General features: G+C 37.3%; 1 protein-coding gene across 6 annotated transcripts in view; it reads left to right on the plus strand.

The window, feature by feature from the left end:
- Window positions 1-24,471, plus strand: part of svep1 (sushi, von Willebrand factor type A, EGF and pentraxin domain containing 1) — an 81,129-nt gene that overhangs the window by 42,408 nt on the left and 14,250 nt on the right. For 4 of the 6 annotated variants that reach the window (XM_084403377.1, XM_084403381.1, XM_084403379.1 and 1 more), the window contains exons 8-37: window positions 3,479-3,597; window positions 3,693-3,822; window positions 4,120-4,227; window positions 6,381-6,512; window positions 6,773-6,964; window positions 7,152-7,273; window positions 7,377-7,482; window positions 8,433-8,630; window positions 12,283-12,516; window positions 12,741-12,902; window positions 13,049-13,210; window positions 13,333-13,494; window positions 14,119-14,207; window positions 14,648-14,747; window positions 15,053-15,166; window positions 16,325-16,438; window positions 16,560-16,761; window positions 16,864-17,021; window positions 17,523-17,721; window positions 17,928-18,103; window positions 18,232-18,356; window positions 18,489-18,612; window positions 18,819-18,989; window positions 19,306-19,479; window positions 19,678-19,797; window positions 20,051-20,227; window positions 22,326-22,410; window positions 22,566-22,757; window positions 22,922-23,089; window positions 23,762-24,434. In XM_084403377.1, coding sequence (XP_084259503.1) covers window positions 3,479-3,597; window positions 3,693-3,822; window positions 4,120-4,227; window positions 6,381-6,512; window positions 6,773-6,964; window positions 7,152-7,273; window positions 7,377-7,482; window positions 8,433-8,630; window positions 12,283-12,516; window positions 12,741-12,902; window positions 13,049-13,210; window positions 13,333-13,494; window positions 14,119-14,207; window positions 14,648-14,747; window positions 15,053-15,166; window positions 16,325-16,438; window positions 16,560-16,761; window positions 16,864-17,021; window positions 17,523-17,721; window positions 17,928-18,103; window positions 18,232-18,356; window positions 18,489-18,612; window positions 18,819-18,989; window positions 19,306-19,479; window positions 19,678-19,797; window positions 20,051-20,227; window positions 22,326-22,410; window positions 22,566-22,757; window positions 22,922-23,089; window positions 23,762-24,434 — 4,988 coding nt within the window. The remainder of the gene's footprint in view (window positions 1-3,478; window positions 3,598-3,692; window positions 3,823-4,119; window positions 4,228-6,380; window positions 6,513-6,772; window positions 6,965-7,151; window positions 7,274-7,376; window positions 7,483-8,432; window positions 8,631-12,282; window positions 12,517-12,740; window positions 12,903-13,048; window positions 13,211-13,332; window positions 13,495-14,118; window positions 14,208-14,647; window positions 14,748-15,052; window positions 15,167-16,324; window positions 16,439-16,559; window positions 16,762-16,863; window positions 17,022-17,522; window positions 17,722-17,927; window positions 18,104-18,231; window positions 18,357-18,488; window positions 18,613-18,818; window positions 18,990-19,305; window positions 19,480-19,677; window positions 19,798-20,050; window positions 20,228-22,325; window positions 22,411-22,565; window positions 22,758-22,921; window positions 23,090-23,761; window positions 24,435-24,471) is intronic. The other 2 variants (XM_084403378.1, XM_084403380.1) reach the window with 1 other exon arrangement.

The raw sequence follows: 24,471 nt of genomic DNA on the forward strand, positions 1-24,471 counted from the left end.
AGAGTCTAATTTGGAACGATGTTATGGTGAGGAAATTGTGACAGAACTTTCATTTTTTGTTCTTTTTTGGCCCAGTTACTGTAACAATAAAGTATTTGTTTTGCTTGGAGTGACAAAACACAGATAATGTGATTTAGTAAGTTCTACTCTGAGCTGCATGTGATAATGAAACACCTCTATATAAGTCATGTCACTTCAACACCAACAACTTGTCAACATGAATCTAGAGTCACATTGTCATCAAATGTATAGTTCACTCCAAAAATATATCTAAACACTCTTAACCCATTTAAGCCCACCGGCAACTATAGTTGCCGCAGTACATGGTTGTCATTTTCCTTTTGTAAATATTTTTCTAGATGTTGTCCATGTTTTATTTCTCAATGAAATGCAAGCAAACAACCAAATAAAGGATTTCAAGGAAAAAAAAAAGGTATTCACTTCCTCCCTGTCACATGAGGCTCTCAACTTCCTACCCCTATTTCCAGGAAGCAGGGCGAAGGCAAATCCTCCCAAAGAAAGGTCATTTTCATGTTACTAATAAGTATTTTTTGTTGACATATATATATCTACATAATCATGAAGGTCTCTAGAATCAGCCAAACAAAACAAATCTTACAAGAGATCTATAGTTTTTTGTATACTTAGTCAAAAGTCCAAGCGGCAACTATAGTTGCCGGTGGGCAAATGCCTTGTAAGTACATATATCATGGGAAAATGGGGTATACTGTGTTAATAGGTTAATAAATCAAGTTTATTGGTCTTGTTTAGTGCATAAACATAACTTAACCCTTTAAATGACATCTCTATATAGATATATATTTTTCTTCATTCTATTTATTTGTATTTATTTATTTTCATTTAACTTTTTGATACACAATGCCCTGTTATGGCTGCACTTTGTTCTGCACTGTTCCACAACTTTAACCCTTGTGCGCTTGTTTGCGGTTTACAGTCAGGCTGTTTGGGATCTGAGAGACCCCAGGCAACAAAATGTTATTTTGTAACAATATATATATTTTAAACAAATGTAATTTTACTCAGTTTATTAATGTTTTTACTCTACATTTGGACATTTTTACTCCACAAAATGTTCAAAAAAAGAAAAAAAAAATTAATAAAAAATTTGCCTTATAAAATACCCACATTTCTAATTTTCATTCATGGGGATAACATGGGTAATTTGACATGGTTTAGTGTAAGATTTTTGGCCAAATCTTGGAAAATGCCGTTTTAAAAGTAAAAAAAAAAAAAATCACTTTAACCAGTGCAGAGCTCTAAAAGTACTAAAAGTTTCAAACTAAAAGACATCTTTTCACAAGTTTTTCCAGTTAGATTCATATCTACATATAATGAAATCACAATTATAACAATAAAAGTTACTTTCTGTCAAAGTTTAGCAGTTTTTGTACTGAAAAAAAATAAGTTTTTCAATAATGTTCCATTATGATTAGAATCAAACCTGATCAGGATGTTACAAAGAGAAAAGTTCGAGATTTTAGAGTTTATCATTTATTTCAAACATCTGTTTTTCATATAATTCTACAAATTTAAAGTGTGCCACTTCATTTCTGTCTGTGTGTTCTGTGTTTCTGATTTTGAGGATGAATTTTGTCCATTGATCAAATTCATTTGATTCTAATCATAATATAACATTACTGAAAAACAGATTTTTTTTCAGAACAAAGAGTGCCTAAACTTTGACAAAAAGTTATTATAATTGTGATTTCATTATATGTAGATATGAGTACAACTGGAAAAACTTGTGAAAAGATGTCTTTCAGTTAGTCAAAAAGCAAATAGTGGTGCTCTGCAGCCATCTACTGGTTAAAGTGATAAAGTGTTACTTTTAGAACAGCATTTTCCAAAAGATTGATAAAAATCTTTTAAAAACACTTAATCATGTCAAATTATCCATGTTATCCCCATGAATGAAAGTCAGAAATGTGGGTCAAAAAGACCCTGAACAGCGCACAATGGTTAAGGCAAATGGATTTGTTATTTGTTGTGTTTTCATATTTAAGAGATTATAAGCTAGATGCAGTTTTTTTTTTGGGTCTGCATGAAATGTTCTTCGACTTTTATACATAATAAATTTGTTTATGAATAAAGATTGATCTGTTGAAAGCAGTTATTTTGAGATAAATGCCAAATGTTCTCCTCCTATTCATATTTTACATTGAAGGGGTGCATACAACATATTTGCCCACCGGCAACTATAGTTGCCGCACATTCAAATATGATTTTCAAGAAAGAAAAAAAAAACCTGGGGAAAATAAATGCAGAACATGTTCACATAGGACACTATTAACAGGATTATATGCATGAAACCATTTGGAAAAATTTGGGCACAAATGGGTTAAAGATCTTTCATTTTACTTAAAGGGGGAATTCTCTGCTGGCAAGATGGGCTTTTAATAAAACTTGTCTATGCAATAGAAACGTGATTTTTTTTTTATAATATAATACAAAATTGTGAAAGTTTGATCAGTGGCCAGTTTCTTCCAAACTGGTTCTAACTTTTTAGAGTCAGTTACATAAAAAGGTAGATCAGTCTAAGTACAACTCATGCCCCTTGGTAACTGCTAGTTAGTCAAACTTCTTAAGACACAGTCTTAACAAATTGGCTAAGTTTATGCAACTGGCCCCTGTAGTTTTAACCTCAGCCCTAGAGCTGTCAAAAGTCATGCCAAAGTACTTTTCATGCCAAAGTAACACGTTTTGTGTTATCCGACAGACTTTGGCTGACAAATAATAATAAAGGATATCTAGGTGCAGTTAACACGACGCAAGAGTACACTTTGTTCATTTACATATACTTCCGACATTGTATCAATACAAAGCTGGTTCAAACTCAGCAAACTTATCCTTTAAGAAGAAAAATTGTTTAAATGGATAGTTCACTTTAAAATAAAAACTGTCATAGTTTATTCACCCATTTCCAAACCTGTATGACCGACTTTCTTCTGCTGAACACAAAACAAGATACGTAGTTACGTAGACAAATGTTGGTAACCAAAACCTTTTGGTTACCATTGACTTTCATTCTATGGATGAACAAACTGAGGCATTTCTCAGAATATCTTCTTTTATGTTCCACAGAAGAAAATAAGTCACACAGGTTTGGAACAACATGAGGGTGAGTAAATGACAACAGACAGTGTGAACTATCCCTTTAAGATATCTAGACTTGTTTAAAACAATAAAGAAAAAAGTTTGTATTTCAATAACTAATGAAAAAAAAATATCTTGCAGTTTACAAGGACATATAGTAAGCGGAGGCTGTCAAACTCCAAAAGGGATGAAACCTTTTTACATTACAGATGTTTTACATAGAGCATAAGATTAAATATGAGATGGCTGGAGGTAATGAGTCACATCATTGTCATGTTTACATCAGTAATTGAATCAGTAATTGGTAATGGAGTTGACGCTGTGGAGACTTTTGAGCCTGAACTGATTTTCTCCTCTTTTGTAGATATAGAGCCTCCATGGATTCAGTGCCCTGGTGATGTCATCACAGAGACAGATGAACATCAAAGGTCAGCTAACATCAGTTTGAGTGCACCCATGCTGAGAGACAATTCTGGAGATGAGGTGAGTTTTGCATTAGCTTTATTTCCCCCCTTTCAAATTAAAAACACAGGTTTGTGCGTGTCGTTTTAAAATGAGGTCTTGCCTTTCTTCCTCAGGTCATGGTGCAGGTGACCCCTGTTCTAAACCCCATGCAGCCTTTCCCTATAGGAACTGAGTTAATTACATACACAGCAACCGACCGCACAGGAAACAAGGCCAACTGCTCTTTCACTGTTACTGTAGTTGGTGAGGTTGGATTCCTTGTACAACTAATATTTATTGACATGGTCATATTAAAATGTAGTATTATTTTGTAAAAACAAAACTACAACATAATTAATATATGATTTACTATATTCAATGTATTATTATGACTATTATTCACTATTTACTATAAATATCTTGTTTTGTACAGTTCCTGTCTTGTAAAAAAAAAATGTATACATAGTAGAATTTACAGAATAGAAGCAAAAAACAAGACATTTGTTTTTGCTACATAAAAAAAAAAAAAAAAAGGTCTATAAAAAATCTTTGTTTCCTTAGATACGGAACCACCTTTGATTGACAGGTGTCGATCTCCACCCACTGTTAAGGCCTCTGGGAGAAAAACTGCAGTATACTGGGAAGAACCTCAGTTTTCAGACAACTCAGGTACATATAAATTAATTTATAAGAGAGTGGGAGTAGGAGAAAGGGTACTCTTGGATATTAAGTAATATGTTAAGTTTTAATATTAGGTCACGCTATAATAATTTAACATGATCTTTTACTGTTTTAACAAATATAGACAGCAAAAAGAGGAACAGTGTCAATTGTTAGGCCACACTTATCATGTTTACAGTTTATTTTTGTGTTCAAATTAAATATTAAACGGGTCCAGGAAAAAAATGTAGGCCTTTTTGGAAAGACCTTGAATCTGAGCGTTTGTGCGTGAGAAAATGAATCTTCAGGGATTGATGTTTGGTAAAATCATCACAGAGAGGATTCTCTTCAGAACACCTGTGGAGGTTGAACAGGGTTGAATTAACTTTTACAGTAGCTACAGAGAATGGAAATGGTTTGATCTATGAACATTTTAAGAACTCTGGAAGGAAATGTTTTCCTGCAAAAAGTATTTATTGATTTGGCTACATAAGCAGCGATAAGGATTGGAATCAGTCTTTTGGTCTCAGACAGGTGAAATGGCTTTAGTTTTATACTCTTACTGCAAATCCAGTGAACAAAGAAAGAAATGAGGTATATGATATGGTGATTATGATGTATGGAGATTATTGGGATAAAACAAGATAAGAAAGCATAATAGAAATAATTCATACACACAAAGGCATTTGTACAAATGCACAAGCCCTCCAAATACTGCAAGATAATTCATTTTGTTCTTAACCAGTTCAGACATGAATGCACACACACACTTTTCCAGAGAGAAGTTCCAGGGCTATTCCAAACTGTCTGACAAATGTCTGGGTCTGGCGGGTTTTGGAGGGAGTTATGTCTGCACTAAATATAAACCAGCGTCAGGGTGTGGGCATGGAAAAACAAAACATGCTGACGTTGGGACAGCGTGGTGTGACGTCGACAAGCAGCCTCAGTGTGGTCACAAAACCTTATTTTAGTGGATAAATGTATGAAGGTTTCATTATAGTTATGGGTACTGATATGTGCATGCAAATAAGTGTGAGTGTATGTTTGTTTCTTTGAGTGTTTGAAGTATATGATCCTTGAAAGACTCTATTGTCTGACCGCAGTGTAGCACCCTTAGTTCTATGTCATTAAACATTCTAGCAATTACTCTCCTCTGGCACCAAGGCCTGTTATTCCAAGGCCTCATGAGGAGCTGTACAGTAGCGTATCACCCTTTGTAGGACTTTGTGGTTGACCAAAGCGAGTCCTTGTGGAGCTCCACATTGCTCCCTGTGGTAAATGTCTGTGAAAGTACCTGTTACATCATTGGCTATTGCCAGATTGCACAACTAAGGCAATGTCTGCGATATTGCAAACAGATGCAGACATACAGTATATACACTACATTGCCAATAGTATGTGGACACCCACTTCTAATTAACAGGTTTAGCTGTTCTAATTCCAGTGAAGATAAATCTTAATGTTAAACATTACTGACTTTCTAGAGAATTGTGTGCTTCCAAATTTGTTGCAATGGTTTGGGAAAGGCATTTTTCTGCTCCAGCATGATGATGCACAAAGCACAAAGTCCATAGAGAAACTGATTACTGAGTCTGGTGTTTAAGAACTTGTCTGGTCTGCACAAAGCCCAGAGCTGACCTCCACTGAACACCTTTGGGATGATTTGGACACCCTTGTGTCTGAATGGGAACAAACCCTGCTTCCATGTTCCAGCATCTAGCAGAAAGCCTTCCCAGAGGTCTGTAAGCTGTTATAGCTTCAAAGAGAGATACAGATGGTTTTGATATTAAATATACAAGGGAATGTTGATGTCCACTTACTTTTATATTAAAGGATATGTATTGTACACTACCAAAAAACATTTATTATTATCAGTGTTGCTTAATATTTTTTGTGGAAACCATGATACATGTTTTTCAGATATATCATTCTATTCTTTGATTATTAGAAAGTTCAAAAGAACGGCATTTATTTGATTTTTTTTTTTTGTACACCTCGACAGTATTTACTGTCACCTTTGATCAATTCAGCATCCTTGCTAAATAAAAGTATTCATTTCTTTAAAAAAATCTTACTGACTCCAAACTTTTGAACTGTAGTGTATATAATAATGTTCTGCCTGTCTGTATTAAATTATTCATTTGTTTATTTTTCTTTCTCAGGAGCGTATCTGAATATCTCCAGTACTCACTCATCCGGTGATGTATTTCCTGTGGGAGAAACTTCAGTTTACTACAGAGCCACTGACCCTTCCGGCAATAATCGAACTTGTGAGCTCATCATTACTGTACAAGGTATGTACAGGAAGGACTTTACTTAAACTTTCTCATTGTTGACTAAGAAGTTCATTCCTCAAAGCATGCTACAGTCTATTATTCTAGTTTGTTTTTCATGCCAAGAGTTTTTTTAAAAAAGATAGTGTACTGTGCTATAATCTGTCTTTGGATCTGTCTAGCCAGTTAAGCTAAGTGCTGTGAATTTTTCCAGATTACACTGTTCCTTATTTAAATAAACTAGTTAATTCACTGGCACTGAAGGATGTTTCTAACCTCAGGTTCAACCTGTGAGAAGCCATTTGTGCCAGTGAATGCAGATTTCTCATGTGCCAAGACGGAGGAAGGGATGAACTGCACTCTGATATGCAGACAGGGTTACAGTCTTGCCCAGGATGCTGTGCGCAGCTACTTTTGCGCCAATAATGGAATCTGGGAGCCGCCCCGCTCACCAGACAGACCTGATTGCTCCCGTGAGGATTGCTTCACTGTTACTCAACATTTGTCTTTCATTTTTGCTCGACTGTTCATAATTTCCTCTTTCCACACACAGATTCACACACATACTATCTTACACAGTGCACAAACAAATCTCTTGATTTCTATGCTTTGCTTTGAGTTTATTGTAAGCATTTTGCTCTATGTATCTCCTGTGTACAGTGAACAGAATTGCAAACAATGGCTTTAAGCCCTTTGAGATGCTGTTTAAAGCATCCCGCTGTGATGATATTGACTTGCTAAAGTCCTTCACGGGAGAGTTTTCAACTGTTCTTAAAGATATGGTGAGATTTGACGCATAGACATGCACATAAACTTTAGCCACATGACATTTAATCTTGTTTACCCTCATTGTTTGTTTTTTTAACAATAATCATAATCCTACAGGTCCCTAACATCTGCAGTGGAGATGAGGTCTCCTGCAAACTGGAAATGGATTTACCTGGACAGTGCCTAGAGTATAACTACGACTATCCAAATGGATTTGCTATTGGTAAATAATGGCATGCTAATGTCAAATGATTTGATTCTTTTCGCCAGGCAATGTTGTTATTGTTAACTAAAACTATCAAAAATCTGTAATTTTGATAATTGAAATAAAGCTAAAATAAAATATAATATTAGATGAAAAACTTTAAACTTTAAAAACTTAAATGAAAATTTGAAATGTTGATTTGAAAACTACCTGAAATAAGTTCAAGTTGAAGAGTACTAAATAAATGACTAAAACTAAAACAAAAGCTAAATAAAAAATTTACACAAAAAAAGCTAAGAAAATTGACAGAAGCATGTAACAAAATTACTACAATTTAAACTAGAATGAAAACTGAAAATGTAAAAATAAAACCTAAATCAAAATATTTATAAACACTAATAATAGTATATACATAGGCCTAATACTAAAATAAAAGTTGAATGAACCAAGTTTTGACTGATTGTTAAAGTGCTTCTTTATCCTCAAAAAGAACCTCAACGGGGGCAATTTCTACTACCTGGTGATAAATTGATCCATTGGTGAGCCAAAGAGCTGAGCCTGCAAGCCTTACAAGCTGAAATGAACACAATATTGCTTTGGTAATTTCTCAAAAGCTGTTAATTTAAAGTGAGTTCATCATTATAACTACAAAAATGTTCTGCTCGATGAAACAACATTTTATTTCATATTTTGGGAATTGTCTGTAATGGTCACATGTTGGAGCTTTAGTGTTTACATGCACAATCTTATGCTGATTATGCACCGATTAGCAAAAAAAATATGTAGAGCGGTTTAATGAAACATTTGTAAGATGATTTTAAACTGTTATCAGTATTTTGTTCCACATAACGTGTAAACACTCTGTAGATTTATTTTTGTTAAGATTAAACTCTAAATCTTTCTTACATTTTTATATTATTTTGTTATAGATTAAATTTGCCATATAATTGTTTTTTTCTTCTCCTCAGGTCCTGGAGGGTGGGGCAGTAATTGGGGCTCTCAGAATGGTCAGGACTATGCATATTTTGACACTGGTTTTGCTCCAGAGCACCACTTACAGCAAGATGGCTCATCACAGCATGGCTATCACATGAGGACCAAACGGCATCGGAAAATCACTGGCCCTACCAGAGAGCAGAAGATACAAATCTATTTCAACATCACAGGTAGAGAAATACCAACTTTTGGGCTAGTTAGGCCCTGTGTTGTTATTGCACCTGTTAATAATTAGGCTGCGTTTACACTGGCACAAAAAAATCCGATTTTTTTCTACTCGCATCTGACACAGATTAGAATTTGTTGCACACGTGTAAAAATCCGCACGAGATCCGTTTTTTTTTTCCGCATGCGTTCTGAGCCACTTCCAAATATGGTTTTAAATCAGATACATATCCAATATCTGAACATCTGACCTATGTCTAAACACGACATGGGGCGACACGTTTGCCCACAAAGATAAAAATGTCGCACTAAAACTCACACCTTTTTTTGAGGTGGAAACTTTATACAGTTGTGATCGAAATTATTCAACCCCCGTTGTAAAATCAGGTTAATTGGCAAAATGCACAGACTTTCAACTGTTTGAAATGAACAAATCAAACAAAAGTAATTGAAATAGCTTAACAAAACAAATGTTTTAAGTGGTTTCCCCAAATTCAACTGAAAATGCAACTTTTAATGACTTCTGCAGTCTCAAAATTATGCAACCCCTTCATGGCAACCATCTTTAGTACTTAGTAGAACACCCTTTTGCTGTTATGACCTGCTGCAAACAAGTTGTATTACCAGACACCAGCTTCTGGCAGCGTTTCTGAGGAATCTAAGCCCATTCCTCATGAGCAATGGCCTCCAGTTCAGTAATATTTTTTGGGTTTGCATGCTGCAACCACCACCTTCAAATTCCACCAGAGATTTTCTATGGCGTTCAAGTCAGGTGACTGTGATGGCCACTGTAGAATTTTCCAGGACTTATTTTGCAACCAAGCCTTGATGGAATTTGAGGTATACTTAAGGATCTGCAGGTTTCCAGTGCCAGAGGATGCAAAGCAGCCCCAGAGCATCACAGAGCCACCGCCATGCTTAACTGTAGGCAGAGTGTTCTTTTCAGCATATGCTTCATCGTTCTTTAATTATTGTTCAGTAATTAAATATTCTACTCAAATAAAAGTACTACTACTTCAAGATAAAGTAAAATTACCAGTCTAAAAATCTACTCAAGTAAAAAGTAGCTAATTTAAAATGTAGTTACTTAAGTTACTGAGTTACTTTTTTAACAGCGGGGATGGGGTGGGGTAGTCTCCTGTGAAGGGCTGTGACGGTATGAGATTTTCATAGTATGCTAACGTCTCAGAAAATATTACAGTTTACGGTATTAATCTTTTTTTTTATTAAATAAATAAACGGTATTATTCAATTATGGTTATTACTATTATCATCAGTTAAAATGAAAACAGGTTTTCTTTTATTATAACAAACTTAAAACCATTTGTTTGTTTTGTTTATTAAAATTTAAATAAAACATGTCTAATCAATTAAATTCAATAATTGATAATGAATTAGATTAACAACTTATTTTTAACATTAATAATGTATTAAAATGTTTAAGAATAATAGAGTCCTATGAAATGTATTTTATTCAGAAAATTAATGTTTCTTTTTATGATTTAATAAAAATATATTATCAAAAACAGTGGTAATCAAATGAAAATTTTAACTTTTATCCTTTTATTTTTGGGGAGGTGCTGCAAAACAGATTTACTAAATTAAACCATGGACAAAAAAATATATTCCTTAAATAATGTTTAAAGAAATTGTATTATTATTGTTGTTGTTATTATTTTGAGAAGTACATTCTATTGTAGGCCTACTATAGTAATATATTTCTGTCATAATTTCTCCTAGTTAAACCAAACTTTTATTTTGACGGGTTGTAGTGAAGACCTATTTCAGAGTGTATTTGACAATGGTTTTTCCTCAAATAAAATGATGAAAATGCTCATTAGGCGGAAGAGCAGCTCTGGAAATGTTCATGTATTCATGCCCTCGTATTGTTTGTGAGACACTGAAACACCATAAGCGTCACACATACTTGAGTATGTAGTAGACGAAGCAGCGCAGCTCATTCACACAGTATGTAAATGTAAATTCCATTTTAATGACTGGATTCCGGGATTCCCTCTGCATCACGGAAATCATTCGGCCTTAGGTTATAAAAGGGGCACACCTTTATCTGCACGGAGGTATAATGTTCTATGTTTTCTCCTTTTGCAGCCACTTTGTGTCCACATTTTTCTGCAAATTGGAGATCTATTATCGAGGACAACCACACGTTTTTCTACATCCAAAGTATTCCCATACTGGCAATGGTTCATAAGAATTCGACGGCGTTTCGCTTTCAGCTGGGTCTGCATCACCTTTTTTGCACGTTTGTTCTCCCGCCCTTCAATCAATGCAGTAGTTTCCGGAGCGTGATTTCTTCCCCCTTGTATTATTATTATTTTTTTTATTTTTTTTACTCCGTAACAGATATGATTTAAAATGTAGCGAAGTACAATACTTCAAACAAGGTAAAATTACAGATTTTAAACTACTTAAAGTAGAAGTACACAAAAAAAACCTACTAAATAAAAAAAAAACTAGTAAAAATGTACGTAACACTAGTAAATGTAATTCGTTACTTTCCACCTCTGCATACCGCTGATCCATAGGGATGAAAAGCTCTAGTTTTGTTTCATCGCTCCAAAGAACAGAATTCCAAAACTTCTGTGGCTTATTTACATGATTTTGAGCACTTTTCTTGTTTATTTTTGGACCAATCTTTTGATTTAGCCATATTTCTAACATGCAGTCAAACGGGACACTCAACAAACCTAGCGAGTTCAGTTATTTAATGTGTTCTAGCTCAAGCACACCTGGTGCAACTAATGAAGCCCTTGATTAGTTGCATCAGGTGTGCTTGAGACAACACCTGTTTTGCAGATTTTTGCTGTTGTGAGGGATTTTATTCAGGGGGTTGAATAATTTTGAGACTGCAGAAGTCATTAAAAGTTGCATTTTCAGTTGAATGTGGGGAAACCACTTGAAACATTTGTTGTGTTGAGCTATTTCAATTACTTTTGTTTATGTTCATTCCAAACAGCTGAAAGTCTGTACATTTTGCCAATAAACCTGATTTGTAATGGGGGTTGAATAATTTAGATTACAACTGTATATAGGTAAGAAATTGTGCACACATAGAAACATTCAGGAGCATAGAAACTATTTTTCAACCTCTGCCCAGTGAATTTTACAAATAACAACTTCGCTACTGAAAGCTACATTGTTTCTCAGCAACAGTGATAACTTTGCTAAATTGTAATTAAACACACATGCTTCATTATTACATAGAGACACTGTACAGACGCATGCAGGTAATACACACTATCTCTTTCTTTCTTTCTCTCTCTCTCTCTCTCTCTCTCTCTCTCTCTCGTTAATTCATTTGAATAGATGTAATCTTACTTACTTCAGAATTCTAACAAGCCATAGATAAAATAACAACTGAAAATTACCATTATTTTCCGGTCTATATCCGTTCAGTCAGATTTTGCGCTGCTAACATCCATGACAGCTTTTAACTTCTCCATGTTGGCAAATAATCATGGTTCCACCCGATGTGAATTATATAAATAATTTAAGTTCGACCATTCAGAACCCAAGGGACAAAACCATATGGTCAAAAGATCAGATCCTTGCGTTAGGACTTGCAGTGTAAACGGAGCCTTAGTTTTACACCCAAATCCAGTTGCAACTTCTCCCAACACCATTCCTTTTTCCCAGCAAGCATCCCACTGCCCTTGTCGAGGAACGACTCGGCGGAAATGGTCAATCAAAAACGTTTACTGAGGGCTCTGGAGCTGCTGACCAATCGTCTTAAGCGGACACTGAGCAAGCAACCATTCTCTACCTTCCATGTGTCGTCAGAGATGATCGTAGCGGACCCCAAATCATTGGAAAGTAAAAAGGCTACACTGTACTGCCAGCCAGGGTCTGTTCTCAAAGGCAGGGTGTGTGGTGAGTTTGAAAATGAAATACACATTCAACAGGGCACATCTGATATAGATTCAGTAGTGAAAAATATGACAAGCATTTAAAGCGTTTTTTATGTTAGGGTGAAGATCTGTGAACGTCTGGAAAACATTTGCGGCAAACTGTTGCATTTTTTGTAAATTTGCCACAAATTAGCTGCAGTTTTACCACAAAAATTTTTTGACCTCCCTGTTTGTTTTGACCCATAGTGCAATGCCCAGTAGGGACGTATTTCTCCCTGGAGTATGCTGAGTGTGAGAGCTGCTGGAGAGGGTCATATCAGGATGAGGAGGGGCAGATGGAGTGTAAGTCATGCCCAGATGGCTTCTCCACTCCTTACCTCCATTCACGCAGCCTGGCAGAGTGCAAAGGTAATCAGTCAGCAGTCTATATGTTTGTTTGTAAATCTACTCATCACTCTATTCCATTCTAGCTGAAGGCTGCTTATAAACAGGATCTCTAAGTGTGTCTCCATCTTTGTATGTGTGCATACCTGCATGTGTGTGCATGTTTCCAGCGCAGTGCCAGCCTGGCAGCTCGTCATTTACCGGGTTGGAGACGTGTGAGTCATGTCCTCTAGGGGAATTCCAGCCAGGTTTCGGCTCTCAGGTCTGTCTGTCCTGCCCTCCTACCACGACCACTGTCAATAGAGGGGCTCTGGATGTCAATGAGTGTGGTGGTGAGATGTAACAATTGAATAAATACCTATGAATTACTTTAACATAAAAAAAATACTTATTTAGGGGAATAGTTCCATTTGCTTTCTGAATACATGGTTTCTCTTTCTCTCTGTCTTCCCAGTACCATGTTCCGGGGGTCATTTCTCTCGTACGGGTCTGGTTCCATGTTACCCATGTCCCAGAGATTATTATCAGCCTGAGGAGGGCCGTTCCTATTGCCTCTCCTGCCCCTTTTACGGTACTACCACGATAACAGGAGCCAAAGCCATCCAACAGTGCTCTAGTATGTATCTTTTCCTTATTTCCCTACACTAATGTTTATAGTCTGTGATTGATATGTGTTTTATTTGATCAAAGCAGTGCTCGAAGTGGGTACTGTAGCGTACCCTCACTTTTTCTTGCATACCGGCACTTCTCACATGTTGCCGGTACTTTGGCCACCCCGCCCCCGGAACACGATGTAAACCGAGGTGGAACAAAGATTATTACTTGTTTGGTTAGAGGAGATTGTTTTTTTTTTCTATCATAAAAAATGACACGCTTCACCTTTAATGTGTTATAAGGTGTTGCTTGTGTACTGTAAGACAATGGTGTGCAGAGGGTTTCTTCATTCACCAGTGGAATATATGGCTCATTTTCAGGCTTTGGGTAGGTGTGTGAACGATTTGCAATGAGAATCCAATGCACATAATGGAATCTGATTCTCTACACGCAGGGAAAAAGTGCATCAATGTGGAAAAGATGAGGATGATGAATGCCTTTGGAAAATGTTTTCCAGTTTTGACAGCAGAAATTCTCCTCTTTCACATCTTTTTTTTTATGTCTGTGTTGTGCTTATTCTGTCTGTTTCATTTTCTCATTTCTGTCTCCTTGTACTTTTTCCCTCTTTTCTCTTGGTCTGACTCAGGCTTTGGCTCTAGTTTCCTGCCTAAAGAGGAAAGTGCAACTACAGCGCCAGAAGTGGTCGTGAGAAAGGATTATCAAGCCAGTAGCCAGGTGAGTCGTCTTCTCACTTTCACCTGAATCTGGAAATCTTTTGAACTTTGAAATTAGTTCCTGCTGTGTTTGGATCACATGTAGTAAGCCTAAAATATATTTGGACACTTAATTCACACCAATAAATGTATGAATGCCATTGTTATGAATTCCAAATAACAAGTGTTTTATTTTAAAGAAAGATAGCACAGACAAAACATTAAACAAAATCACTGGCTCATTTTTGAGAAGAGCTGACATCATACAGCCATTATATAGTTAATGCTGTAGTTAAAATAGTTAGTACTGAAGAAAGTTTTTGCATCATCTGTTTGATTTGCTATTTTATTATTTAATGCCGTGACATTCAGATGGATAGTGTTTATAACTTTTGGTTGATGTCACAGTACCCTCTGGGGGCTGGAGTAAAATAGCTGAAAATTTAGCTCTACTCTCTCCAGCAGAAGTTCCATGAATGTCTCCTGAATCCGTGTCAAAACCAAGGCACTTGTGAGGAAGTCGGGGTCGGATATGTATGCACCTGTCTTCCGGGATTCACAGGTTTGGCATGTTCTATAACCATAACTCACAAGTAAAAAACAGACGTTAAGTTCAGTTGGCTTAAGGAAAACAACTTTTAAACTTTTATTGTTTCCTTATGTACTATTTTTTCAAACTATCTATTGTGCTATGTACGGCAATGTGTGTATTTAAGACAACTCAGCTGAGACTTTTTTTTTATAATTCAGCTGGTCTGGTATTACACTATTTAATTTTGATAGATTTACCTCAGCCTCTGTGGTTGATTTAATCACTGCCAATCACTGCCTACTTTTTTCCCATTTTCCTCATTCATTGCCTTATAGGAGCCAAGTGTGAGAGCGACATTGATGAATGTGATTCTGCTCCTTGTCAAAATGGCGGCTTGTGCAGAGATGGCATGGGAGAGTTCCAATGTCAGTGTCAGCCTGGGTTTGTAGGTATGAGAAAGTCCACTCACATAATCTGACAGCGCAGCTTCACACTGGGGAATCCCAATAGAACTGCAAAAACCAAGTTCTACAAGTGAAATGTTTGAGGCAATTAAAACCCAAACCCAAAATTCCTCTCTGTTAAAGGTCCTGAAAGTTTCCTTTAGTCTCACTATTGTGATTGATTTAGCTGTCTCTGAATCTCTTGAGTCTGGCAGTGAAACTACACAAGTTCTCATTCTCAGAACCTTACAGCACTTTTCCATTCAGGCCCATTGTCTCTCCTCTTTAAGACGTGGCCATGATTAAGCCTGTGGCTGCCCTGGATATGGAGAATTTGAATTGAAGTATTTTTGTTCTTTTCCAAATCTATGTATGTGTCTCGGGTGTCTGTCCAAGGTGGCAAAAAAATTGGGGAAAAAAAGTACAAGGATGAATCAAAACAAATATTATGAAATATGAGCTCAAACAGTGTGTAAGAAAAGTAACACTATTTAACATTAGCCAAGTTTCCATCCACCTTTTGCATTGTTCTGTTATCTACAAAGTGGGGGGGAAAGTTTACAAGATTTGCTGTCTCAAGCCTGTTTGCGTCCAATTGGCCTTTTACAGATAAAATAGTGTGCGTAATGATGTCATCCTTAAAAAAAATGATTTGTCATACAAGTTTTGGTGTATCGCAAATTATCTACCTTTTGCATCCTACATGTTCTCAAAAAATGGAGAGAGTATCATGTAATGGGACCATTAAAAATACTGATACAGTGAAAAATTATTTGAAGCATCAACATAGAATTTATGCACTGAATTCAAATAAACAAAGACTATGTCTGCACTTTGTTTCAATTTTATCGATAATTAGCATTTCTATCAGCCATATCTGTAAACATTTTGATGCGTTAAAAATCCTTGGATGGAAACTTGGCTAGTGACAACAGCTGATAAAGACATCTCTTTTGTCTCCCTTGAGCTCATTGAGTTCTCAAAGTGGCCCAGCATGAATGTGAGGGTGTAACAGCAGAATATAGGAGAGGAGGACCTGCCACATTAGCACAAAATAGTAATATAGATAATAGAAATAATAACGTATTGGTTGCTTGTTGATTGTCCCAAGTATCAGGTAAAATTATGTTCCACATGTCTTTGTGTGTGTTTTGTCTCTGGAAGGCTTGCTGTGTGAGGCTGAGGTGAACGAATGCAGCTCTTCTCCATGTCAGAATGAAGGAGTCTGTGTGGATGAAGTGAATCACTTCACATGTAGCTGTCCAGATGGATTCACAGGTCAGCACTTCACCTCTGCCACACCCCTTCACTTGAATATCATTTCAAATATAATACATTGAATTGAATGCTCTTAAACTGTAGCGCTGTAATCAATGGCTTTTTTGTCATTTACATCTAGGTCCACGTTGTGAGTTGGAAATAAATGAGTGTGCTTCCAGCCCGTGCCAAAATGGAGGTGTTTGTAAAGACTTGGAGGGTGGGTATGTCTGCACATGTCCTCATGGCTTCACTGGCGACAATTGTGAGGTTGACGTTGATGAGTGCTACAGCGCCCCCTGTCTGAATGGAGGTACATGTGTGGATGCTGTCAGTGATTTCAGGTTCGTGAGGAAACCTTTGTGGGAACTGTTCATGCATGTTTATAATGCAATCAACAACAGACATATGATAGATAACAGACTTTGTCTCGCATTTGCGATCAGGTGTGAATGTGTGAATGGATACAGAGGCAGACTGTGCCACGTGGACGTAGACGACTGTGAACCGAATTTGTGTTTGAACGGTGCAACCTGCGTGGATGGAGTGGCTACTTTCACCTGCCGATGCCCTCCTGGGTTCAATGGAACCAGGTGTGAGACAGGTATTGAGGGAAAGAGATGAAAAAATCATGGAAATCATCATCATCATAGAGATAAGTTTTACAAAGGCTTGTTAGAGACAGAATAGTGTCACTTTAATTTAGATGCGTTCCCAGAAAAGTTTGGAAAATTCCCAGCAGCACTTAAAATGATCCAATAGGCTGTTAATTTTCACACCCTGTTATACAGAATAAATTTTTCATTTATGTTTTCAGATAAAGTTTGATGTACTGTGACAACAAACCATAACTCTCAGAACCAGACTTCCTCCCCAGTCTAAAAAGACTATTTATTAGAATTAAGCTGCAGAAACATTTGCTTTGAACTTCTGCATCTTTCTGACATCCCACAAATGAATACATTCATATATAATTTATAATTATATATGTTTATATACATTTGTTATATAGTAGTTGGGGGTAAAACCTAATTAACATGAGTTAACTTATTCAAAATGAATGTATAATACTGTATATCATCTGTTGTTGTTGTTGTCTAAACAGAACTGCCCTATTCCTTTGATCTGGAGTTTGAAGTTTCTGGTATCCATGGTTATGTGATGATGGACGGTCAGATGCCATCTCTTACACAGATCACATGTACATTCTGGATGAGGTCATCAGACACTGTTAATTATGGAACTCCCATCTCCTACGCTGTAGAGGGAAGTGACAATGCCTTCCTCCTCATCGACTATAATGGGTGAGAGCTGTGTTTTCTTTTGCATACCTCATTTGAATATGCGTATATGCTATGACCTGTTTAACATGTTTAAATTATGTAAGTTGGTCTTACCAACACCCAAACAAATATAAAAGCCAAACAAGGGTTTGGTTTTACTCTTGTTTAATCCTCACTCTCTTTCTTGCATTCTCATGTCTGTCTTCCCTTGTTTTTCTTACTTTCAGGTGGGTGTTGTATGTTAACGGAAAGGAGCGGATCACTGACTGCCCAGCAGTAAATGATGGCCTCTGGCACCACATTGGTGTATCGTGGCGCAGCAAGGATGGTGATTGGAGAGTCTATATTGATGGGAGCCCTTCAGATGGAGGGAAAGGACTATCAGTCGGCACTACCATACCAGGTTGACCTTAATACCTGATAAACATTTTAAACACACTGCCAGTTTATTAAGACACCTTTATTGCTTTATGGTGCTTTAAAGAGAGTGTGCGTCCAGAAGTAGAAATGTTTGCTCTATACATCAAACAGGAGGGGGAGCTCTGGTACTTGGACAGGATCAGGACCAGAGGGGGGATGGCTTCAACCCAGTAGAGTCCTTTGTGGGCACTGTTAGCCAACTTAATATATGGAACTATGTTTTAACACCACAGCAGGTAACACTTTATACACATTCCTTACTCTTCATGTTAACAGTGTACTGAGTTCACCAAGGCCGAAAAAAAAGAAGAAGTATTTTTCTGAACTGCTCTAAGATTAGAAACTAAGCATATTTCCACTATTCTCAGATCAGGTCTCTGGCCAGCAGCTGTCCACGTGATCTGCAGAAAGGGAATGTGTTTGCCTGGCCTGACTTCTTAGGAGGTGTCACGGGCCGAGTAAAGACAAGCAGCAAGAGCATTTTCTGCGCTGGTAAGAATGAAGTACAACTTTTTCTATTATTGTCAATCAACCTCTGCAGGTCTTGGTTGGGATTTTTTCATACTACTACACAACAACAGGACTCACATTTTGTCTGATTTTTATCAAATGTATCCTGATGTGTAACTACCAAACACATATTAACCTAACCATGTGCCATTGTAACGTTTGTTGTCCACTGTTTTGGTCTTTGTTAGACTGCCCCCTGGTGGAATCTTCTGTTTCTCAACTGCGCTCATCCAGCAAAGCTGTGAATCCAGGCTCTAAGGTGCAGTTCTCTTGCAGTCCCGGGTTCTATCTGGTGGGGGAGCCAGTGCAGCAGTGCTTAAACAGAGGCCAGTGGAGCCATGCAGAGCCAATATGTGAACGTGAGTGATGTGAATGCACAGATATACAACAAAAGACACAAAAGCATAGACTAGTTTTGAACATGTGTCACAGTTTAAACAGTCAATCACAGCCATGTTTACAAAAATATACTTACTGAGATACTGAGATACAATCGTACAACTTATGTTTACATTTTTTAAATGCAAATAAACACATGCCATAACACAAATAGATGCGTTTGTGTGCATACTCACATGTACTGCATACAAACACAATGTAGTATTAACGTTACTCATTACCCAGTACCAGAACTGTCATTAATCTGCACCAGGGTCTTTCTCTATATATATGCAGGTGTGGAATGTGGTCCTCCCCCTGATCTGGAGCATGGCCAGTATCATGGAGAGGATTTCTATGCTGGGAGCTCAGTGCTTTATCAGTGTAAACCAGGGTTCTATCTACTCGGAGAGAGTAAAATGCTGTGTACCAATAATGGAAAATGGATTGGCAACCCACCTGCCTGTCTGGGTAAGAGATACACAGCAAATATTTGAAAGAAGCAGATGGGCAGTGAATAGACAATAGGTCTATATCAGAGTTATCAAGCACTACTATGCACAGGTGCACATGGAACCTGAAATATCGTTTTACACACATACAGTCTTTCATTTATCGTTTACACATTGCATTCCTTTGTTCTAATGTTGGGTTGTGCTCGTATTACAGATGTGGACGAATGTTCTCTGGGCTCTGAATGTGATGAACATGCTAGTTGCCAGAACACTGATGGCTCTCATATATGCACCTGCACACCTCCTTACAGTGGAGATGGAAGAAACTGCACAGGTAACACAATTTCATTATAAGTTGGACTATTTATATGGCCAAATTATTTTCCACTTGTAGCAGTCTCTTTATGAGTGCACTGCCAGTCCACACTTTTGCATCATTATTATTGCATTTTTGCATTTTGGACCTGTCTGCCAAATCGAACAACATATTGTCCACAACAAGTTTCTAAAATCACTAATGTATTTTTCTTAACAAATACATTCATAAACTGAAGACAATTATTTTTGTTTTTTTTTATTTTCACAAGAGCCTGTAAAATGTAAAGAACCAGGTATTCCGGAGTTTGGGCACCGTGAGGGCAGTAATTTCATCATGGGCAGTGAGGTGGTCTTTTCCTGTAAGGAAGGCTATGAGTTGATTGGCTCATCCCGTCTTTCCTGCACAGAGGAAGGAATATGGAAGGAAGATGTCCCATACTGCAAAGGTAGGCCTAGCTTTCAGATTTGTACACTGGTGCTACTGTTTACCTATATACACTACCGTTCAAAAGTAGATGATTTTTTAAAAAGAAATTAATCATTTTATTCAGCAAAGTAGCATATAAATGAAAGAAAAGTATCACGGTTTACACAAAAATATTAAACAGCACAACTGTTTTCAACATTGATAATAAAAGAAATGTTTCTTGAGCACCAAATCATCAGTATATAATGATTTTGGAGGATCATGTGACATTGAAGCCTGGAGTAAGGACTGCCAAAAATTCGGCTCTGCCATCACAGGAATGAATTAAATTTTAAATTATATTAAAATAGAAAAGAGTTCTTTTAATTTGTAATAATTTTTCACAACATTACTGTTTTTACTGTAATTTTTACTGTACTTTAATCAAATAAATACAGCCTTGGTGAGCATAAGCTTTTTTCAAAAACAAAAATCAAAAAAAATGTAAACAGTAGTGTAGCAAATAAGAAAACAAAGCTAGTACACAACACAATGATTTGAACATAATTCATGTTTTATTCTTCACTAGAATTAGAAGAGGCAAGCCATTGCAAATATTCCATTAATGTACTAATGTAATAGTAGTTAGATAATAGTAACTAATTAGAGCTTGTATTGGGATCCAAATGGTTGGAGCCTCCAATTTATATGTAAATGTTTGTGTAATCGTACCACGTACAATGCAGAGATACATTATTTCTTAATGTTATTGCTGGGTTTGGGGTTGGGAAACTGACCTGATAGAAACATCCTGTGTATATATACAGTGCTGGCCAGAATTATTTGCACCCTTGGTAAATATGATCAAAGATGGTTGTAAAAAATAAATCTGCATTGTTAATCCTTTTGATATTTTATTTAAAAAATTAGCAAAAATCTAACCTCTCATTGAAGTAAAACTCCCATCTCCCATATATGCTTGTTTTTTTTCTTCTCCAAAATACGTTGGGAACAATTATTTGCCCCCTTTTATTAAATACTTTTTGCAACCTCCTTTTTCCAAGATTACAGCTCTGAGTCTTCTCCTATAATGCCTGATGAGTTTGGAGAACACCTGACAAGAGATCAGAGACCATTCCTCCATACAGAATCTCTCCAGATCCTTCAGATTCCCAGATCCATGTTGGTGCTTCTTCTCTTCAGTTCAGCACTCATCTTCTATAGGGTTCAGGTCTAGGGACTGGGATGGCCATTGCAGATGCTTGGTTTTTTGCTCAGAGACCCATTTTTGTTTTCATTTTGATGTTTGTTTTTGGATCACTGTCCTGTTGGAAGATCCTAACATGGCCCGTTATATGATTTCTAGCACAGGCTGTCAGGTTTTGATTTTTTATCTGTTGGTATTTGATCGAATCCATGATGTCATGTATCTGTACAAGATGTCCAGGACCTCTGGCAGAAAAATAGGTCCACATTATTAAGGATACAGCAGAGTATTTCATTTTACACATGGGGTACTTTTTATCCCTGTGTGCACCAAACCCATCTTAAGTGTTTGCTGCCAAAAAAGCTATTTTTTTGTTTCATCTTTTAATAAAAGGGGGCAAATAATTGTTCCCAATGTGTTTTGTAGAAAAACATTTATTTCATAATGTGATTTTCCCCCTTTTTAATAAAAGGTTAGATTTTTGCTTCTTTTTTTTTATAATAAAATATCAAAAAGATAAACAATGCAGATTTATTTTTACAGCCATCTTTGATCATATTTACCAAGGGGACAAATAATATTCTGACCAGCACTGTAGGTACCTTATCTGATAAACAATTGTTCAGCTTTGTTCAGTCCATGTTACTGGAACAATTCAGTATTTTTGCATTGCCAGCACACTAAACGTTATTCTGAACCTTAGCCAGCAGCTTTTATGAGGCTTTTATGCCTGGTAACCCTTGGTTTACATACAGATTACTGTATCTCACTCAAAGTTACATGCATTTTGCTTTGGTGGATTCCCGGTACTCTCCAGATGCATTGATTTTTTTCTTGACATAATGGAATTTGATGGAATAATGAAGACAATTTCTGACAAGTGCATTTAAAACACTGAACATAATCTGCTTCTAATGACCTCCTCCCACAGCCCTTTCCTGTGCTCAACCCACTCTCCCAGAAAATGGAATCCTAAAAGGGGCAAACTTCACATACGGAAGCAAGGTGACTTTCAGGTATCACTGTCAGTGTTAGATGTAGAGTCGGTTTCTAGAGGTATTGTATAGCCACTTTTAAGAGACCTGTTTAAATATGAAAAATTAATAACATACGGGGAAAGGATGATATTTTTGTGTGTAGCTAATCTTTGTATTTTTTTGCTCTGCTGCAGTTGTGAGAAGGGCTATGTCCCCCAAGAGCCAATAGAAAGCCAGTGCCAATCGGATATGAAGTGGAGCAGAGAGGCCCATGTTTGTAAGCCTGTAACCTGTGGTGAGCCCCCAGTGGTGGATTATGCTGAGTATACCCTCAATGGGAAAGTCTTCCTCTCCACGCTAACCTACACCTGCATAGAGGGATACAGGTAAAGTCTGATACAGTTTACACTGACTGCACGATAATTGTAGCAGGGACCATTCTGGAAAACGTTTTAGATGATATGATTGGTTTATACACAATCTAGATAGAGAATGAATAGAGAATACACAGCCAGAGAATGTGTTGACTCACCAGTTTTTTTGTGTGAAGATTGCTGGGTGCCATGGAACTGAAGTGTGAGTCATCAGGAAAGTGGGCATTTCCTCCCCCCCTCTGTGCCAGAGTGGACTGTGGCAAACCTCCTCCTTTAAGGGACGCTGTGATTAAGGGCGACAACTTTACGCTGGGTAGCAGAATCATCTATATTTGCAAAGAGGGGTAACTTCATTCGTGTATATTTGTGTGCCAAAGGCTCTGAGTCAATTATATTTGTCTTAGGGGTTAAACGACTTCAGATTTTTTTAAAGTCAACATTTATGTGATGAAAGTCGAGTTGACGTCAACTATTTGCCGATGACGTAATTAATGAACAAATAAGCCTGAACCTCGAGCTGAAACTCGAACGCGTGTTGCCTTGTGCACAGCTATGGCATATTACACAGCGCTGCCCTTGTGGCTATTGCTCCTACATAACAGCTTATTTTTATCAGTTCTTTTGTCTTTGGGCCATTATATTTCTCACAGATTTCTGCTCGTTCTAAATGAGATACAGATAAAGTAGAAAAGTAAAGATTACTTTTATATGAATACATTAGTGATAGAACGATTGCATGCAAGCTAATTCTACCTGCCAGCTTCTCTAAAAATAAGTAAATCACAGTGTTGACAATACATTTCTGTGCTACTGAATGTCTATGTGTGTGCGTGATCTGCACGAGTTGACGTCAAGCTTAAAGCGACATGGCAGAGCATTAAAGTCGACTAGTCTGTGCAACCTCTAATTTGTTTGCGTTCAGCTAAAACAGATGTTTGATGCCCTGTAAAATACCTTTCTCAATCACTGTAGGAATGATTTGATAACAGTGATTTGTAAAATTTGTCTTATTGTAGTTACACCCTGCTTGGCATAGAAACTCAAGAATGCCTCCCAAGTGGCAACTGGACTCGTAATTCTGCCCAGTGTGTGCCTCTGTCTTGTGGGCCACCACCCCAAGTTGACCATGCCCTACCTGACACTGGACACCAGCTTTTTGGGGACACTGCTATCTATTTCTGCGATGATGGCTACACTGCTGGTAACAATACAAAACTGTTCTGCAATTCCCAAGGTGTTTGGGCACCCCCAGATGGCTTTGGCATTCCTCACTGCATTGCCAACTTCTGCCAGCGTCCCCCAGATTTACCTCATGCCATTCTGGACTCCATAAACAAACTGAAGTATGCTAGCAACACAGAGGTCAACTACAAGTGTGAGGAGGGCTTTGTTCTCAACACAACAGGAACCCTGAAGTGCCTGATAGGGGGAGAGTGGACACCCTCACCTTTGGACATTGGCTGTATGCCTGTCAGATGCTCAAAGCCAGACAGTATTGAGAAGGGCTATGTAAGTGGGAGCAATTACAGTTTTGGAGCGGTAATTGCTTACAGCTGTGACAAAGGGTATTTTATTCGAGGAGAGAAAAGGAGAATTTGTAAAGCCAATGGTGAGTGGGGAGGTGTCTTGCCCACATGCCAGCCTATTTCCTGTCCCAGCCCTACTCGCTTGGCAAATGGTTTTATCCAGGTAAATTCAATACTGTCTTCCTGGGATGCATGATATA

Source organism: Rutilus rutilus (assembly GCF_951802725.1).
Source record: "Rutilus rutilus genome assembly, chromosome: 3".
NCBI classification, from domain to species: Eukaryota; Metazoa; Chordata; class Actinopteri; order Cypriniformes; family Leuciscidae; genus Rutilus; species Rutilus rutilus.